The sequence below is a fragment of the Centropristis striata genome, chromosome 18 (genome assembly GCF_030273125.1).
Source record: "Centropristis striata isolate RG_2023a ecotype Rhode Island chromosome 18, C.striata_1.0, whole genome shotgun sequence".
NCBI lineage: Eukaryota > Metazoa > Chordata > Actinopteri > Perciformes > Serranidae > Centropristis > Centropristis striata.
Genome location: NC_081534.1, coordinates 4,696,562 through 4,710,777, shown reverse-complemented (window position 1 = coordinate 4,710,777; position 14,216 = coordinate 4,696,562). Strand labels below are relative to the sequence as shown.

The window sequence follows — 14,216 nt, the reverse complement described above, 5'->3', positions numbered from 1 at the left end:
TGGACCAGCTTGGTGCTCTTGTAGGAAAAGGCAGGTCATCTTGAAATAATGTTTGAATGTGTCATATATTGTGCTCACCAAATCCAGCACAATGTATTTATACACCTGTATAAGATTATTGTATTTTTTTCATTGTTGCTCAGATTACTAATCTGTTGACTGCATAGATTAATGGATTTTATTATGCAACATTTAGAATGTAGTCCAAATGCAGGACTAATAGACTAAAAAACTCCTTTGTCCCTCAGGCCATCAGACTGTACAACTCCTCAAGTTGGGGGAGGAGGAGTGACAGGAAGACAGAGGACTGAGGACAGGAAGGAGCAGTAACAAATACAATAAGAAATACATAAGGACTATTTAAAAACCCATACACCTCATATTTATTTATTTATTGTATATAAATTGTTCTTTTTCTTTTACTTTTTTTTCCCTTACTTTTGATACTGTGTGCTTTTTAACCTGTTTGCTGCTGGAAACTCAATTTCCCTGAGGGAGCCATCCCAAGGGATCAATAAAGTTTTATCTTATCTTATCTCTTATCTTATCTTAGAAGCACAGATTAATATATAAAGCTGACTTGAAGTTGAGACAGGGAGATTATTTGAGACCGGGAGGGGAGGTCTGTGTTTGAGAGAGGAGCAGGAGGTGGTGGTGAAGGCAGAGGGTGAGGAGGAGGAGGAGCATGTCTGGTGCACGTCGATCCATCAGCTCCTGGTGGGGAAGTCTGATAGATAGGGCCTGAAGAAAACACAAACAAGACTGTTATGTTAAATATCCATGTATTACCGAATCTGTTTAAATAATCCCATTGACCTTTGTCCTAAAGAACATTCAGAACAGAACCAGAACTCATTTATCATACTGCTCTACATCAGACTCATCAGCACTACCTTGAGTTCAGCCTAGTGGGAAGAAGAAGAAGGTCTCTTCTGGTCAATGCATCACAGTCAGTTGGGTTGTTTTTTCACTCAACATCTGGAAAGTCCTGTGAGAAGAAGAAGATGATATAAGCATATAAGCAATATAAACAAAATGGCAGCTATTATTTATCTTTTTCTATTTGAAAGGTTTTACTTACGAGTGTAACTCTGGATCCTGCTGTTTCACTGAATTCTTCACATAGAAATAGGATGGCAGGTGGAGGTGCAGGTTGCTGGACGAGGCTGGAGGCGGAGCTGCATTGGCAGGGCAGAATCATCAGTTGAAGGCAGCGGTGCTGGTTTTCTGAAGAGGGTGTGGTTAGAGGTTCGAATAGCAGCTGTCTTCCAGAGCCTGAAGGTGGAGGCGCCGGCTGCAGGCCTCTGACAGAGGCTGGGGGTGGAGGTCATAAGGCAGCAGTCTGCCAGATCCTGGCTGCTCTGGCTGCAGGTGGAGGCGCCAGCTGCAGGTCTCTGGCTGCAGGTGGATCTGGCAGACTGCTGCTTCGTGACCTCCACCCGCAGCCTCTGCAGGACCCTATAGTTTGAGGCGCTGGCTGCAGGTCTCTGGCTGCAGGTGGAGGCGCTGGCTGAAGGTTTCTGACAGAGGCTGGGGGTGGAGGTCATAAGGCAGCGTTCTGCCAGATCCTGCAGGTGGAGGCGCCCGCTGCAGGTCTCTGGCTGCAGGTCTCTGGCTGCAGGTGCAGGGGCTGGCTGCAGGAACTGGCAGACTGCTGCTTCATGACCTCCACCCACAGCCTCTGCCAGACCTTGGCTGCAGGCCTCTGACAGAGGCTGGGGGTGGAGGTCATAAGGTTTAACACTACTAAACTTAAACTTAAAAATACTAAACTGAACCTGAACACAACAGGTTGCATATGTACAGAGCTATTAGAATGATAATAAATCATTTTAGTGCTTAGCTCTTTTCCTGGGCCCTGGTTCTTCAGATGTGTCCACATCATACATGGGAGGGTGGACACTAACCCTGTATGATGTGTCCACATGCACCCGGCCGTCTGCGTCGACTGTCTCTGTGAAGGTCGGACGATCCAGCCTCTCCCACAGCTTCTGCTTGACGAGACGAAATTGTAGCGCTAGGCTTCCGGACCAGATTGGATGAAGACTCCTTTTTTTGGGTGGGTTTGCAGGAGCTTCAGAGTGCTGTGAATCAAAGACAGAAACCTTCACTGTAACCTGTGTTCCTCACACACTGTGTGTAGTGTGGAAAGTTTGTCTGTGTTGAGGAACCGTTCTGCTGAAGGTGAAGGCCAGTGTAGCCCGCTCATTCATCCCTCCATGGTAAAAACCCACCTTGAACTTCACTGAGTGAACAGTCTGATAGATTTGGGCGTGTGAACTGCTTTTGAACTTCCTGGTCTTCTCAGTCCACCAGAAGTCCTTACAGGCCGGGATCACCCACTTTCCGGGGGCTTCCCGTTCCCGCTCTGACTCCCAGACTGACAGCCAGAGGTCAGACAGACAGACAGCTGCTGCTTCCTGTCTCTGGGAACCACACTGATGCTCCAGTCCCAGTCCCCATCAAGGGAGGATGGGGTTTCCCTCAGCTGGAGGAGACGCAGCAGGTGGGACAATACAGCTCTTTATCCCCAGATCTGGCTGTCTTTAGCTATAAGGTCAGAAAAGGATAATCTGAGTAAGTTGGTAACTCATACAAACATTGGCCTACATCCACAGGTAGGAGGTCAGCACTCCCTGTGCTTCAAAGCCTATAATATCATCTATCATGAGTAACAAAGCTCTTATTTTCTCTCCATTATCCCTCTGGAGTATAAAGAGGTTCATGAGGTGCACTTTAGCTTTGGGGAGATTGTTTGAGCTCTATTCCTGTCACTGAAGAAGACAGGAAAAACAAACAGACACACTTCTGACATTCATCTACATCTTCGTCTGATCTTCACTTCTCCTCTGTTCAGTGCTTTTTTTTGCTTTTGCCTATTTTAATGCCTGTGATCAGAATCCAAACTTTTACTTATTTCCCACACTTATTTTGCCAGTCTTGGACTGCAGGTGCATGCTGGGTAATGCTACTGGTTCCCAAGCCCACAGTGACCAGACAGACCAACACTGAGTGATAAATGTGACCCAGAAGGCCAAACAGATGCAACTCCATTCTGGGACAGCGACACACACACACACACACACAGACACACACAGACACAGACACAGACAGACAGACAGACAGACAGACAGACAGACAGACACACACACACACACACACTGGCGTCTGGGGTTTCCTGAATAAGTTGGTGGATAAATCTCAGAAAATTCGAGAGTTGATAACAACAAATTTAGGTCATGTATTAAGCCGTATAATAACATATATAACCATGATAGATGTTGGACATTATGGATAAGTACCTCATACAACCCCACTTAAAAAATCCAAACTATCTCTTTAAATGTGGCTGGATTGTGTTCTGTTGGCATGTGTATTTCCAGTTAATGTTTTCCTGCAACATATGGCCTTGCTATCTATAGTTTATTCAATTGTTTACAGTGAAGGTGGCTGCAATGCTCAGATTATGCAGATTTATCAAGTAAAGCTCACAAAAGTATGCAAACCCTTTGAAATTACCTATTTCTCTGCATTAACTTGTCATAAAATGTGATGTGATATGCATCTATAAGTCCAGAGTATTGACAAACACAATGTGCTCAATACCATGTTGGTATGCGGGGCCCTTTTTACACCATACGTAGTGCTGCGGGTTCTTCATGAACAAATAAGCCTTAGGTTCATCAGTCCACAAAACATTTTCCCAGTAGTGTTGTTGAGTGTCAAGGTGCCCTTTGGCAAACTTCAGGCATGCAGTGATGTTTCTTTGGAAATCAGCAGTTTCCACTATGACGCCCTGCCATGGACGCCATGCCTGTTCAATCCTGTGTGTGTGGTAGACTCATGACTAGAGATGTTAACCAGTTTCAATGACTTCTTCAAGTCTTTACTTGTTACTCTGGAGTTATTTTTTTTATCTCACTGAGCTTTCTGCGTTGGTTACTTTGTAAGCCCTTCCAGTCTGATGCAAATCAACAATTCTTGATCACAGTTCTTCGGAGAGATCTTGTTTGTGAGGCATGGCTCACATGAGCAGAAGCTTCTTATGAACAGCTAACTCAAAAAGTTTGAGTGTTTTTTATTAGTCAAAGTATCTCTATCTTCATTGTTAGGGCTCCAAGTGTGCCAACTCCTGACTCCAATTGGCTCTTAATGGAGTCATTAGCCAAAGGGTTCACTTACCTTTTTCTACCAGCATTATGAATGTTACATGGTTATATCAAATAAGACATGAAATATCATGATTGTTTGTGTGGTTTTAGGTTAAGTATGTTTTGTTTGTCTATACTTGGGACTTAGATGCAGATCAGACCACATTTTATGACAAATTAATGCAGAAAAATTGGTAATTTCAAAGGGTGTACATACTATTTCTTGCAACTGTATCATATTTATACAGTATTCTATTAGTTTGGAAGTGAGATATTTGTATTTCTTCATTCAAGATGATTGCTGGCCTCATACATGTTGTTAAGAGATTCAGAAAGGTGAGGCCTAATAAAACATATTTCCATTACTACTGTGCAAATGTATAGCTCAGATTCAAGTCAGGGGAGAGTAGAAACTGATTTTGGCAGCACCCGAGGAAACGCTCCAGGAAAAAATTATCCTTTTTCTGGGTTCACAGATAACTAGATATGATTCACTTCATAAATGTAATATCTTTATAGTTTATTTCTGAAGAATTTGTGGCAGCCTGCTGTGCCGCAACATCACAAATTAGTGTCTTTTCTAGCTTTTGGAAGTAGGTCTGTGGACTGTTTGATGCCTTATTAAATAGAAATGTTCAGTTTGATAGTATTTATAGGCTCTAGGATCTTCAAACAAACAATTTAGTGGCTAATTATTTTACATGTGTCATTATTGGATAAAAAAAGGACAGAAAAGGCATGTTTGATTGAATTCTGAATATTTATTTGTGGTAACAGTTGGATTTAAAGGTTACAGAGTAGGATGGTATTGTTTAAAAGGTGTTTAAAGGCTGTAAACAACAACTATGGTCAACACACACAGATGATTTCAATTTTTAGATCGATTAGATCACTGTAAAGACAATGTGGATATATTCAGATCACATAATATCTCCTGTTACATACTTTTTAGGGTGGTGAGTTTTGTTATCTCAGAGGATGCCTCCACTCTGTTTTAATATGGAATAACTGAAAAACACCTGTGTGAGTGTACAGGGCCTTTATTCAACCACCACTTTATACGGACAGATCCAAACAATAAATAAGTGACATTTTTCATCTTCATGGGACATCACTGTCTAAAAAAACAGTCAGATCTCCACACTTCGCAGTTCTGCAGTTTTGTTTACAAATGAATGACTAAAGTTCAGCTTGGTTCTGCTGAGCACAATGTATTTTTAGTGCAACTGCCAACAAACGGAGCAAAGTAAAGTGAGTGAGTACGTACAGGTTACCTATTTGAAATTCTAACAGCTGTAGTCCTGATCCTTATCAATGTAATCCCAATATCTGTTCTGTCTGTTGAGGTCAGAAACCAGCTCGCCTGATCATCATCATCATCACTCAAAGTACAAAAACATGTGTCTACTAGACATACAAACCATCTAGAGCCGTTTGTGTCGTTAACACTTAGACAAGACTTGAGTTGAGATGTTACATATAAGATAAGTCAACTGTTCTATCATGTAGAGGAGAGTACATTGTTTCAGTAATGTTACAGCGCGTTCTACTTCTCTGTGGAGAAGGCTCTCTTCATAAGAGGAGGAGGCGTCTTTCCTGCTTCGTAGAGAGACTCTGGAGGAGGGGAGCTCAGGCAGCACCAGTCTGGGATGCGGCCTGTCTGGTTGTAGTAGTCTCGTGACACCGACCTGCTGCCTAGAATGTCCTGCAGCGCCCCGAATATAGCACCTGTTGATCAGAGGACAGTGTGAATCGTGAGAGTGCTTTCCAAATGACATGAGAGGCCAGAGAAATGAGCAGACATTACATTGTCATGGTTTCTGCAGTATGCTGATGTTGGAGAATTTCTTTGCTTACTCCGTAAGGGTTTATTTCAGCACATTGTAATACATATTTAAATAGACTCTCATATCTGACCTCCGAGCCAGGCGGTGCAGTTGGGCTTGGCCGGTGGAGCGTGGATACGCAAGCTCTTGCTGGCCAGCACGTCGCTATACTTGGGTTTCTCCACCAGGAGGCGTATCTCTGCCAGCAGACGGTGCAGGAAACCCGGCAGCATGGCGGTGCCTCCGATCACCACCAGGTTCTCTGAGAGCACCTTACGTGTGTCAATGGGGCACTACAGGGAAACACATGCAAAAATTTAACAAATTAGATCATTTACAGACATGCCACCTCTTCTTTCCCCCCAATCATTAATACAACAAATTTTTTTAGAAACACTGTCTATTCTTTTCAACCTGTTTTCTTATATAACCAAATTGTCAGATGTGATCAGGTTCATTCTTATATGACAAGGTCAGCTAATGGTGGTCAGATGATGTTACCATGTCCAAAATCAAATGACTTAAAGAGAACAGTTATTTATCGTGCTATCAGTTATTGGAATAATTGCCCACTGAATATACGTGAACTGAATAGTAAAGTATCTTTTAATTATTACTTGAGAATGCACTATTTAAATTTGTGAGTAGTGAATTAACATATTTACTGTATGAAAGTGAGAATTAATGTAATAGATATGAATGTAATAACTTATTCTGAATGATTTCTGATGATGTATATAATAGTGTCTGGTTTTGGTTTTGGTGACAGCTAATGGGGATCTTTTTAACAATAAACAATAAACAATGACAGATTAGAGAGGAATACAGTTATCTTTATCAGTTATCCACAGCCAGTGCAGAAGGAGAGTTGATGATGCAGGAGGACGCAGCATTCCTAACACTACAGGACAGCAATTTCTGGTGTTCAGGTGCAGACTAAAACAAAATGTGATTGATGAAAGCAGCTGAAGTGGGCATTACTGCAGCTACTGCATCATAAGTCAATATCAATGAGGAGTCCTGCACAGATTGGAGGTTTAAACGTATTGCTGTAGCAGTGTAATGTCTGCTGCTGATGTACCCGCTGAGATTAATTAGGCTGCTGGACGCTGACGTGGTCCCCACATGGAACAACAAAACTGCTCTTGCATGGATCTGCCTCAGTTGCATGTTGCCATAGCAACCACACTGAGACAAACTGTAAACTCAACTCCACGGTTGTGCAATATGGAGAACAAAACTGGGTTACTGCATTTCTCCTGCCAAAGATACTGAATGTTTACAGCAGCATCATTAGAAAGGAGCTTGTTTTCCATCAAAAGGGAACATTAGTGAGGAAAAATCCAAATGAAACAAAGTCAACTAAGCCACAAAAGATGTGGGAGAGGATAAATGAACTGCACTTATATTGCGCTTTTCTAGTCTTTGCAACCATTCAAAGCACTTAACAGACAGCACGCATTCACCAATTTACAGACACATTCATACACTGGTGGCCGAGGCTACCATAAACGGTGCCACTTGCCACCATCAGGAATTCATTCACACATGATGAATGCATCAGGAGCAATTTGGGGTCTAAGGATACTTTGCCATGTAGGCTGCCATTGTCAGGGGTCGAACCACCGACTGATCAGTGGACCACAGACTGAGCCACAGCCTCCCATGTAAGATTATACAATGTGGTTGCAACATTCAGGCTGTAGAACAGATGAAACTTCCAAATACATACCCATTAAACATTTTTTTTATTTTACCACATTTAAGAGATATCACCGATTGTAATAGCATAAATAACTCAATTAAGGCGTTGGATTGTGTTGCATTTGTGTAAAAGTAGAGCTTCAAATCAAGCCTCCCCGCTTAATTCTTCAAAGTCAGAATTGAGACTATCAATCTTCCAGTTTTTTATGTTCATAGTGCATCAAGTAAGTGACTGCTTGTAAACATGTCTTCGCCTCAAATATGTCAAGAGTAAATATTGAATGAATATATTTTCTCTACCTTGACCAGAGCATCTAGTATCAGAGAGGCCACACTCTTCTCTTCATTGTCTTGTTCAAACAGGATCTCCATCACAGAGTCCCTGAGAAAAACAAAAGGAGATCTAATGAGCGACAACTTAGTGAGAGACATTTAAAGACACAGTGTAGGCAACAAGAAGGTAAAAAGAAAAAATGTACTGTCCCACAGATGAACAGTACAGCAAAGAGAAAAAGATAATAATAATTCTAGGAAGGCATTAACATTAAATCTAATTTTAAAGAAGGACATTCTGCTGTGGCAAGCAGATGCAAAAAGCATCATTTGACGATCTACCTGATTGATCCTTTGACGTGCAGGATTTTCTCACCATCCAGAGGATAATCAACATCTGGAGGAGGGGCTGGACGCTACAAACACATTCACAGAAAGCAAGAATTTTAAATGAATGCACAGAAGTGAATTACTGACTGCAAACATTTGTTTACAGACTGAGTGTACCTAAGGCAACAAGTATAAAAACCAGTATGCGAAAATGTCACTCACTTCTGCTGTACCATCCAGGTTGAATTTGGCTTCCTGGAGCTTGAGGCCTCTCTGCAGGTCACTGACAAAGCATGTTCTCACTGCAGGAAACAAAACTAAACCAATAAGTAGACAACCAAACTAAAAGAAAAAACATTTATAAGTATTTTAAGTTGAGTAGTGGCAACCTCTGGGCTTGCAATGTGAAGCTTTTGTACAGTGTATGATTTTAACCAATGTCATTAATGACTGTAGGCAATGTCAACCAATAAGGAATTTAAATGTATTTGTTGTTATTTTGATATAAAATGCACATTTAAGTCTTCAATGACAGCTATAATTACATAATTGACATTTTGCAGCACAAACTGCAGCATTAATGAACCTTTAACCTTGATTGTGAAACACACATCACTTTTCAGCTCAGATAATAATCCAGTGTACGAATGGTAATGAAGGAAACAGCCAATAATACTTCTCAACAGAAGTTTTTTTGTGTTGTTTTCTTTTGGGAATGCTGCCTTTGAAGAGAATAATTAAAATGTTGATCCATTTCCCTCACGGGAGCAAAGCGAGGGGTGAAGATTTTAAACCCGAAAACAACTCCATCAAACCTACCCTTGATATCCTCCACAGTCTCCTCTGGAATGGTCCCTGAAGAAAAGATGAAAAAGGACGTCAAAATGAAGCGAAACTTAACTTTCTTTCATTTGCTTTTGCACAAAGGAGCCATTTCGCTCATTTCACTTCCAAGTTAGATTTATGATGAGGCTGAGTCAGCATCTGGGGAATGTGTGAGAAGAACTGCAGCAGAGGAAAAGTATTAACTATGACTGCTTGGAGCAAAACAAACAAGTTCCAGCTGTCGCAAATGAAACTGTCACATAGACAATTAACAAATCCTGCATCGGCTTCAGATTTAAGGTAGGGCCGGGACTCGATTAAAAAAATTATTCTAATTAATTAGAGGCTTTGTAATTAATTAATCGAAATTAATCGCATTTTAATCGCATATAAATATTTGACCTGAGAACACTGAGAAGTCATTTTTTTCCACATGGATTTTTAGTATACCATTGAATAATGACTGAATACATAAGCATAAGCAACAAAAATATTGTTTATTTTTGTTCAAGTCCAACAGACCAGTGCAATTTTTGCCATTAAGTGTCGCAATAGCATATTTAGAAATATAGTACAGTTCAGAAATTCATGTAGCCTATAGGTAGGTAGACCTTCTGTAAACTATAATACTTTGTTTTTTTTTAAGTAAAACACAATACTTTCAAGTACATTCAGAACATTGGAAACCCTGACTATTAGAAAACATCTCTCTGTTGCTTCAGAGGCCATAACAAACTTTGTTGATTTACCAACAGCTGGTTTAAAAAAATCAAATTAATTTCAGTGCAACTTCAGTCCACGCTAGCTACCACACTAGCATCCATGCTAGCTGCTATATGTTTTGCATTGAGGTGATACTTGAGGCTGGATGTGCTGCTATGGCGATATGTGAATTCCTTGTTGCATAGCAACACAACCATGCTCTTATCGACGCTTCCATCCGTTGGTTTTTTGCAACTAAATGTCCCATCATCCACGGGGCCAACCAAAGCGTCTCATCAGCTTCTTCCTTCATGTTCACTTGTTGTTGTCTGAACTCATCAACGCTAGTTGGTGCTCCAGTATAATCGGTCCGCCTGAAACTCATCCAGTGAGAAACGTTCCGCGGTGCAAAAATAAATGCGATTAAAATGCGGCAATTTCTTTTAACATGTTCATTTTTGTGTAATTAATTGATCTTAATTAATGCGTTAACGTCCCGGCCCTTATTTAAGGCATTATTTTTACTCGGAATAATGCACGGTGTGAATGGTTGATTACAGAAAGTTCCTCTGTACTCACTGCAGAAATGCAGTTCATTCAACAGACCAGCCCTGTGAGTCTGCCTGCTGCCTGTCTTAATTATTGATATATATATGTGCAGCTGCTCTCACTCTGCTGCAGCTGTAGATTTTGGTTTTCTCCATCAAGAAAATGTGTGGAGAGGAAACTCTAAAATAGACTGTATGCATATGTATAATTCACAAAATGAGAAAGGGTTTCACTCAAGTGTCACACAGAAACAAGTTCTTGCTATGAATAGTAAATGATGCATAATGGGTCAAAGCCATTATATTGTTCTGCGCTCTGCATTATAAAACAAATCAGCAGTCCACATCAGACTTACAAGTCTATCCGTTTAAAAAGACAAAGAGCACACAGTGTGCAGTATTTTTCCAGTAATTACCGATGGCAGCTGGTACGCTCTGCCCAGTGGTGGTGTCTGTGTCCACAGTGCACTGCTCCACAAGAAGTCCTTCTAATTCTCTGAAATAAATGAAGAAACATGCAGTTATGGGAGGAGATATTCACATTAAAAAGTTCAATATTACAGTCAAAAAGATTTTAATCATTAAATAAAAGTGTTATTTTTACAGCCAAATTTGCCCAACATAGTAAACCACATCAACATGCAAAGTCACACACTGAAATGCTGCTTACTTATGGATGGCTTTCCCTCCCAAAGGCAAAGCCTCCCAAGCTGGCAGGATAGGAGTGCACTCATAAACCTGAATTCACAGTTAAGGTGGCATCATATATATTTTATACATAATACAATATATATTTTTGCATTTACACATTCAGTTTTTTTCCCCTTCGAAAAGAGGCTAGTGGTTTCCCCCTACTTCCTGTCTTTGTGCTAGTCACAGCTGAACATGTCCTAAACAAGTCTCTTCACTGAGCTAACCGAGATCAAGCTCATCTCAATCTTCTCTCCTAATTCCTGGTAATTAACAAATATATTTTCCAGTTCTGTTCAGGGTCAAAGAACCCAAGACGACAGCACAAGGATACAGGCAACACCAGTGTCTCTGTGTGTCCACAATCCATCACCAGAGCAGAGTTGATGCCCAAAGTCATGATGGCCATCAAGTGACTTGGAGCAAACAGCACAGAGGGCACCTGGAAAAACCCAAGAAGCACAATTCATACACACAGTGCACACTGTAGCTTATTATCAGTTAAATTAAAGTGTGTTACTGCAGGACGTTCTTTACTGTCATCAAACTGAAGTCCACAAACTTCTAAATTTGATGTGAAAATCACATTTTGGGCACAAAATAAATGTATTTAAATAAGAACATTTGTGTTAAGCATGTTCCACATTAACACTTCTTCTGTAAAGCTTTTACAAAACAATGCTGGATGTTCGTACCTCAAACTGTTTGAAGAAAACCTTGGTGAGCGTCTCCCTGAAGTGAGACGGGCAGAGGATGGACTCGATGATGACCACTCTTCTGTCTCGAGGGTTCACCAGCAGGTGCCTGATTGAGACAAAAACAAGAACAAACTTTGGTTTGATGACGCTCGACCACACCATTTTACATTTTAAGCGTTCTGTATAAAGGATGTTTAACACTTGTTTATAATGAAAAACTAATGCAGCAGAGTCTCACCTGAAGTACAGTAAATGGATAAACTCTTTGAGGATGACATAAAGCTCTTCTGTGTTGATGTTGTATTGTACCACTTTGATGGCCTGAAAGTAAGACATCACATAGCACATTGACATATATTTTGTAATTTCCAAAACATTCTTCCAAATGTTCGCACTGTGCAAAACACAGCAGTGTCTCACCTGCTGCTGCCCCGGTTTCCGGATCTCGCTCGGAATTATGAACCTGGGCCCCGTTTCCCCTGCAAAGCCACATCTGCAAAAGACAAAACTGTCAGCTGAGCAGGAAAATTTAAGATTTATTTTAGGCTCCTAAATATACTATAACATCAGCAATAATAGTGAACTGTGAACAGCAAATAAATGTAAACATCTGCATGCCAAAATGGCAATCAAATTTTACTGAGGAAAAAGACTGGTTTGAAGGACCACATAATCATTTTAAGTTCCATATAATAGAATTAAAGTGCAGCTCTGTGTGTAATAATGTGGGACAGTAACTGCAGACAAAGAAATCATTATCAAAAGAGAGGAGAACAGTCCTCTTGATTTTCATGTGACTTGCCTCAGGCCAGTTTCTTATCTTTATAACATAATATTGCCTAAAATTCCTACAAGACAACATACAATTTATCCACACAGGATACATTAATTAAAATGTATAATAAAACAGACATGTGCAATACAATTGATATGTGCAAAACATACAATCTACCTCATCTGTAAATTACAGCATTTTCAGTTGTCATTTATTTATTTTTATACTTATTTATCACATCACATGTCCTTGTTCTTGTTTAGCTCGGTATTTTTAAATGTTTTTACTCATGTTGTTTTGTGTTATGATTATCATAACTATACACCTCATGCAGTGGCACTTTCAATTTCGTTGTATCGTTGCCTATATAATGACAATAAAGGCTATTTGATTTTGATTTGATTTGTGTCAGATTAATTTTAGAGTACCAGGTCCTTGACAAAAACTATTTAGGTCACTAACACAACAGTCAGTCAACAGACAAACAACAGGGACTCTTTCTGGTCTGATGAATCTGTTGAGCTCTGATTTTTTTTTGTTAATTTTGCCTATTACATTGAATGGCATTCATTTTCCACCAATATCATAAAACGCTTCTCAATATCCATATTTCTAGCTAGATTAGTAGGATGAAGTGCGACTTTAACATTAAAAGGGCTCATTGCCTGAGGCGCAGATATATAGTATATATAGGGTATATATATATATATAGGCAGATATATATGGCTATGTTGAAACTGACGTCCACAGTTTTACTTATTGGATTTTATCTCAGCCTTAATTTGGCATTAGCTAATGCTAGCTAAACACTGACTAGTTATCTTTGACTGGGTTTACTAGCTTACTCCACGTCGTTTTCTTCTGCTATAAACAATTATGGATCATGTATTGTGATGATAAACCCCTGTAATAAACTCAAAGTGCAAAGACATTGTCCTGTTAGTTGTAGAAACAATCAGATCGTTAGCATCCCGTGCTAACTGAAGGCGTGCTAACGGCTAGTACTCACTTTGTGTATGCTGCTCCGAGGTCAATAACGATCGCAGTCTTCTCTCCTCCACTTCCCAACCCGTCAAATAATGGCATTTTATTAACTTAGTGAATGATGCTAGTATTTAGTGTTGACAGGTTTGCATCGTCTCAAAGGGATGAAACATCTGTTGTCTTCCGGTTGGGCTGGGTTGGGTCCTCAGGAACGCGCTGACGTCACACGGACGTGCCTGATCAGAATCTGCTGAAATGATTATCATGGGGAAAACTTCATATTCTATACATTTCAGATGAACCAATCTAAAGCAGACCTTTCAGATAAAAAAAAGTAAAATGAGAAATTTGTGTGTGCTTAGCAATGTCTTACACTTCCAGACGACTTCAAAGTGCATTTTTATTAGTTACACAATTGTGCTAGTTTCACATATTTCAGGTTGTGCGGTGCAGTTTTACATACATATGCCTCCTTTGAAGCATTGGAAACCCTGTATTCCAGGTGAGTCTGGAAGCAGTTTTAACAGTGTAAAACTATACCACAGTTACAATTAATGAAAATGAATAATGAATGAATTCTTCAAGAAAGCTGAACAGAGTTTACTTTCTGAGGCCTCATATGTCAGAAAGTTTGATATGAGCACCAAAGCTATAGTAAAGATAGATAGATAGATAGATAGATAGATAGATAGATAGATAGATAGATAGAT

General features: G+C 40.1%; 1 protein-coding gene across 1 annotated transcript; it reads right to left on the bottom strand.

Moving 5' to 3' along the window:
* Positions 1-4,892: 4,892 nt before the first annotated feature.
* actr10 (actin related protein 10) lies at positions 4,893-13,723 on the bottom strand. The gene is made up of 13 exons (XM_059357076.1): positions 13,532-13,723; positions 12,168-12,240; positions 11,986-12,068; positions 11,745-11,853; positions 11,384-11,491; positions 11,030-11,097; positions 10,776-10,855; positions 9,104-9,139; positions 8,507-8,586; positions 8,297-8,370; positions 7,982-8,063; positions 6,069-6,270; positions 4,893-5,879 (listed from the first exon to the last, which is right to left on the bottom strand). The coding sequence occupies exons 1-13, from the start codon at positions 13,606-13,608 to the stop codon at positions 5,698-5,700; spliced, it is 1,254 nt and encodes a 417-aa protein (XP_059213059.1). The 5' UTR covers positions 13,609-13,723; the 3' UTR covers positions 4,893-5,697.
* Positions 13,724-14,216: the final 493 nt, after the last annotated feature.

Bases quoted from the DNA above. Each gene is read 5' to 3' on its own strand.
- actr10 (XM_059357076.1), bottom strand. From the start codon at position 13,608: ATGCCATTATTTGACGGGTTGGGAAGTGGAGGAGAGAAGACTGCGATC. The intron at 10,856-11,029 runs GTAAGCAGCATT...CATTTATTTCAG, and splicing joins GGAGGGAAAGCCATCCATAA to AGAATTAGAAGGACTTCTTG. The intron at 8,371-8,506 runs GTGAGTGACATT...ATGTGTTTGTAG, and splicing joins ACCTGGATGGTACAGCAGAA to CGTCCAGCCCCTCCTCCAGA.